The 6,463-nt window shown below is 31.1% G+C and overlaps 1 protein-coding gene across 1 annotated transcript; it reads left to right on the top strand.

The window, feature by feature from the left end:
• Positions 1-523: 523 nt before the first annotated feature.
• LOC110656551 (inactive protein RESTRICTED TEV MOVEMENT 1) lies at positions 524-3,857 on the top strand. Its single transcript, XM_021813386.2, has 3 exons — positions 524-685; positions 1,357-1,572; positions 3,368-3,857. Exons 2-3 carry the CDS (start codon positions 1,372-1,374, stop codon positions 3,686-3,688), a joined length of 522 nt encoding a protein of 173 aa, XP_021669078.2. The 5' UTR covers positions 524-685; positions 1,357-1,371; the 3' UTR covers positions 3,689-3,857.
• Positions 3,858-6,463: the final 2,606 nt, after the last annotated feature.

The following is a 6,463-nucleotide window of genomic DNA, read 5'->3' on the forward strand; positions in this document are numbered from 1 at the left end:
TTCATTTAATTTAATTGTGATTTGAATTTGAGACATTTTATGACTATGAAAATGACTTCAATAAAATTCAATTCTACATTAATGAGAGGTAGAAAATTTATAAAAAAAAAAAAGGAAAGAAAAAAAGAAGAGAGTGAAAAATATTATTGGTGATTGATGAGAAAGAAAAAAAATAGAAAGGAAAAAAAGTAGAGAAAAATATTATTGTTGATTGATAAGAAAGAATAAAGGTAGAAAGAAAGAAAAAATAGGGAGAAAAATATTCTTGATTGATGAGAAAGGAAACAAATAGAACAAAAAAGGTAAAAAGGAAGAAAAAAGTGGAGAGAAAATTATGGTTGATTGATGAGAAAGAAAAAAAAAAGTAGAGAAAGAAAGAGAGAAAAAGTTGTGAAAGAAAAGGACGGGTAAGGAGCTTTAGAGGAGGGAGAGAATGGGAAAGAAAAATAAAGAAAGGGATAATACTAATAATAATAATAATAATAATAATAATAATAATAATAATAATTATTATTATTATTATTATTATTATTATTATTATAAAAAGGAGTACAAGAGAAGGGAAAGGTAAGGGAGCTCTAGATTTATAAGGGCGAGTGAAAGATTCACATTCCCTCACAAAGTGAAAGAGTAACACAAAAAGCAGGGAAAGACAGAAAAAGAAAGAGGAGGATTGTTACAATCGGTAAGTGAATCGTTGCTTCATCTTAATAATTATTTTGATTATTAAGGAATTTTTTTGCTTTAGGTGTTTAATTTTAGCATATATAAACTCTCATCTTCTCTGTACAAATTCATTTTGGAAGTGCAATCTCTAAGTAGGAACACCGATAAAATCTGGGATTTGGGTGCTATAGTTTTTTTTTTTTTTTTTGTTATGGTTTGATTTTTTTTATAGTTGGTTTTGTTAATTTATTATGGTCGATGTCCTGGGTATTATGTCATATGTTATGAGGTAATTTTTAATTTTATGCAATAATTTCATATATAGTTACTTAGTCTCAATCTTCTGTGGGGCAAGGAATATGGGGGAGTGATTCCGCCACCAACCCGCTCGTTATAATATAGATGTGGATATGATATATTACTTAAATTCTGATTACAAATTCAAGACGAAGTTTAATTAAGTATTATTTTTTATGCTTTAAATTGGTTTGATTTAGACTTGAAATACTTGATTTTGGCTCACTATTAAAAATTACTTAAGTTTTAGGATAATGACATTCAAGGGACCTAAATATTTTAGATTTAGAAGTTTCTATTTGATTTTTTTTTTTCTTTGAAGATTAAGCATCTTAATAAAGTCTATTTTCCGAATAATGAAGAGTTCATTTTCTTTTCATTTAAATGAAACAGTGATCTGCCATCAAGATGATCAAGATACAAAGTGTACCGACAGGAATATACTCCGGCGACCCCGTTTGGGATGAGAAGGGCCATGGGGAAATCTGCCAAATTTTTATTTCTCAGGATGCAAATTGCATTAAATGCATTCAATTTTATTATGTTGAAAATGGCTCTGCAGTGCTTTCTCCTCCATATGGTGAACATAACAGCCCCACTTTTTACCCTGTAAGTGCATCAATCTTACCCTCTAAGTTCCGGGATTTATGAAATGGGGGTAGAATTTAGGGCTGACCAGGTTTCAGTGAATCGAAAAATTAATTAATTGGTTTAATTTGATTTGATTTTTTTTTTAATTTATAACATTCTGTTTATTTAAAAAAATAATAATAATAATTGGCTAAAATTTTCTATATTTATATATTTTATGTAATTGATAAAAATACACTGAAACGGACAGTAGAAACGCAATTGAATTTGAGGAACTCTGATTACAATTTTATTCTTTTCCGGATGCTTTAAGGCATTGCTTTCCTTTGAGCTTTTGGTCTTTTTAAGTTCAGACCTCTGATTTTTTATTTCGCCGTTTTGCCTTACCACCAAGTGATGCCTTTGCTTTTGCTGAATTGAGTTCATATTATCCATTTCATCTACGACATGCGAGCAGGTGAGGTCCAACAGGATAAACTCTGTGTCATCGGTGCTTCCATGACCGATGTTGTTACCTGTCTCTCAATCTCATCTGCTTCTTCTTATACCTTGCAACTAAGTCATACGAAGCCCAAATGAAATTAGAATTCATTCCGCCCTTTCGCAAATTTATTTGTAATTTTTTTCTTTTTATATTATTTGTTACTTTTGGTTCTTTTCTTTAATTGTGTTATTGTTGATCAGATTTCTTATCTCTCTTCTAATTTCTTTATTTTGTTGTCTTTTTTTCTAACTCTTGTTTCGTTAATGTTAAAAAAAAAAAGGTAGACCTAAATTGACTTGGAGGAGAGTAGTACAACATGACTGAAGATTTAAATCAAAATCGTTCAGAGTAGAAAAAGCGAATCCATATAGCCGACCCCAAAGCCAACCCCAAATTTTTGGGATAAAGGCTTAGTTGAGTTGAGTTGATTTGAGTTGTAGTCTCTTGGAAAGAAATTAAGAGATTGTTCACGATTTATTATATTTTTTTCATTGATTACATTTGAGAATTGAAAGAAAAAGGGTCTTGAATTTGTGTCAAACCTGGTTCCTCTTGAAATCGAGCTACTGAAAGGAATAATTCGAATTAATTAAGTTTGATTCGATTCAATTATATTTTACAGAATTTAATTTGATCAGTTTGGTTTTAAGTTGACCCCGACCGATTACTCACCTCTAGTCATACCCGTAGTTGTACCTTTGTGCCACTTCAAAACCACGTCATATTTGTGCTCTTCTGCCCTCTCCCGCCAACTATTTTCTCTTCGCATAGCCTGTTGATTGGATCGTTTAACATCTACTTTCTTGACATTTTGCACTTAGATATCTAATTTCCTCCTTCTAAACATACATAGACTGCATGAATCTCCGAAAGATAACGTGAGAAGATAACATGAGATTTAGTTTGATTTTTCATCACTGATCAACGAGAAAGGGAGAGAGAGCCCAGCATCCTCAACGGAAATCTTGGTTCTCATTAAGTCCAGCATTCTCACCGTCCAACTGGTGCTCGCTACCATCATCTCTGCTTTCAATTCTCGGTTATCATTGTGATTTGCTTTCATGAATTTGAGCTGAAATGCTTTCATTTTTTGTTCAATTCAATTCTATTTAATTTCATTATATAGATTGGTTTGGTTTTTTTTTTTTTTTTAAATCTAATTTGATTACTTGGGTTTTCAATTTTGTTCAGAAGATTAATTTGCAAACCCTAGTAGAGTTAGCCTTTATTATATATCTCAAACGACAATCTAAAACATTGAAACATTATATTCCTTGTTTGTAATTTTTGTCAAGAAAGATGCTAATACAGCATTTGATGGAATTGCAGGTTCAATTTAATTACCCATCAGAGTTCCTCACAAGGGTGAGTGGTACATACACCTACGATTGTGTCAGGTCACTAACATTTACTACCAACAAGGGGACTTATGGGCCTTATGGTTGCAAAGAACATGTTATACCTGGATACCAGTTACAGGAGTTCAACTTTTACATGGGAGAGAATAGGCAATTTGGTGGGTTTCATGGATTATCCGATGGGCTAAAGCTCAAGTCAATTGGAGTGTATGTCAAACCCAGCGCCACAACACAAACTTCATCTGTCGAAATCTACAAGTCCAAAGTGGATATTCCCAACATCTGGCCTTGAGAACAGCCAAAATTCAGCTTGTTAATGAAGAAAATTAGCAAAATATAGGATTAATTAGTATCGTACCATAGTACGATATAGCAGCCTTTAATAGTTTGATGTATATGCTTGTTTGGAATTGGATGTTCCCTATTGAATATCTAAGCCTGTTTGGGCCTAGTTTGGCTAAGTTGGTGCATAAACTCTTATGTCTAAAATGTTTCGTTTTGGGTTTAAAGACCCAGTAAGCATTGTCAATATATATATATATATATATATATATATATATATATATATATATATATATATATATATATACTTTACAAAGAAAAAACCTTTTTCACATGAACATACATGGGGAATGGGAATGATAACGGATCAAATTTTCGTGAGTATCCAATCTGGTCGAATCCTAATAGGATAGATTTAAATATTATATAATTAATTTAAAATAAATTTAAATTTAAAAAATAATATCCGTAACAGATTCGAATTTTATATGTTAGATATCCATTGTCCAAATCCGTTTATATAAATATTTAATTAAATATAAAATATATATTTTTTATAATAATATTTATAAATTTTTATATATTTTATTTTATATAAAATGAAATTTAAATATTTTTTAAAATTATTAAAATTTTAAAATATAAATTATTAATAAAAATAATTTTTTATATAAAATATTAATTAAAATATATAATTAAATAAATTTAAATTTTTTTTAAATAATAATAATCAAATTTAAAAAAAATTAAATATTAATTATTACCTACCAAATTTGAATTCGAATAAAATAATTTTTAATGTTACCCCTAAGCCTAAGCTGACCCACCTTTTGGATTTTGATTGATTTTTTGTTTTTTTTTTAACAAGAAAAGGATGTATTGCATTTGAAAATCATCAGGGGGGACAAGGCTCACAAGCCCAAATACATAATTTACTGCTTAACTCCACCCAAACCCATACGATAAAGACCCAAAGCTTATACATTTTGGAGCCCTAGGCTGAAACAGGTTGACCCGACAAATCACCTCCTTGACTGCCACCATGGATAACTCCTTCCACCAGTTACTCAACCGAAGGAAACTACCTTATGCCAAAGGAAGTTGCAACAACAGAAGAAAGCTCAAAAAGGACCATCACAACAGGAGTCTCAGTCCTCATCCATACACAATAAACTCCCCCAACTAACACAGAATTAGAACAGGGGAGTTGAGAAGTAAACATCGCGTACACCACCAGGCTGGGACCTGACCAGAACCATCTCACCAATTTGTACTTAAACCTTCACAAAGAAGCTCATCTTCAATAGATCGACAAGAGAACAAGACCCATCAAAACTATGCACAAACCAACTGAAAAGGGGAGAGGGAGATCCACCCTTCGGCTTTAGCAAGGAAGAGGGGGAGTCATCCCCTATCCACAGGGCAGGGAACGACCTTAACACAGTAGCTCTGGGACAAAACTTTAGAAGGTAGAAAAACTCTCACTTGCAGGGAGATGAGCTCCCACTCACCTGTTTTGATTGATTCATTCTGAACATGGGCGATTTGCTGGTCAAACAGTTCATATTAAAACCCTCGAGAAATGACAAGTCCAATAGATTTTTGGACACCTTTTTTTCATAATTTAAAATTGAATGACTTTAATTTTTTTTTTTTTACAATGATAAAAAAAATAATATTATTATAAAATAAGTGAAAACACGTATTAAAAATTTTAAAAATAAAATAAAATTTTAAATATATTTTATAATTTTTAATTATGAAAGATATGATTAATTTTTTATTTAATTTAAATAAATAATTATTTTTTATTATTTATAAGTGAACATATTTTTTTATGTTTTTTTTAATTTTTTATAAAAAATAAAAATAAAAAATTTTAAAAAATAAAAAATAAAAAATTATTTTCTACAAACAAACATGCCTTTAGAATTCTAATCGACCTAACTTCTTATTTTAAAATGCTAGCACTAGGGCTATGCAATTGATTTATTCGATTTCAAACCAAATCGAAGTAATAAAATTAAAAATTAAAATTCAAGAAAAATTGAAATTGAACCGAATTAAACAAAATGATAAATATTAGTTTAACTTAAAGCAAACTGAATTTATGGAAACCCACAGCGTAGTTCAACCGCAATACAAATCAACTAAACTAATCAAGATGCCATAGTTTTCAGTTTCTGTAAATCCCAAAGAAACCCATGAAAAGGTAATCATACAACATGAAGATATTAATCACAACATAAACCCATGAAGAAGCATAGGATATCCTAGTCGCAGAAGCACAAACCCATGAGAGATCTTGAGTGAATCAATGCATACAGCAACTCATGCAATTGGTGTTTGAACAATACAGCCTAGAGCCATCACCATCAGAGGGAGATTATACTCATCCATAAGACTCACTAATCCATCGCACCACAACGAGTTGAGGAAGAAAGGCAAAGGGACTCGAGGAAGGAACAGAGCAGCGAATGGCAGACACAAGGCAAAGAGAAGAATACTGGGCCGAGGTGGGACTCGCAAAGAAGGAGAACGAAATGAATCGTAGCCACGCAGGGGTTAAGGGGGAAGAACTAGAAAGAGGAAGAAGAAAAAGAAGAAAAGGAAGAAGAAGAAGAAGAAAGTGAGAGGACAGAGTAATGGGAATCGTAAGGTGTTAAGGACTAAAGAAGAAAGCTAAAATATATTTATATATTCGGCCAATTCAATTAGTTCGATTATTTTAGGTGAATTAACCGGATCGTGTCGAAAATTAAAATTAAATAGATTTAATTTCATT

Source organism: Hevea brasiliensis, chromosome 8 (assembly GCF_030052815.1).
Source record: "Hevea brasiliensis isolate MT/VB/25A 57/8 chromosome 8, ASM3005281v1, whole genome shotgun sequence".
Classification (NCBI taxonomy): domain Eukaryota; kingdom Viridiplantae; phylum Streptophyta; class Magnoliopsida; order Malpighiales; family Euphorbiaceae; genus Hevea; species Hevea brasiliensis.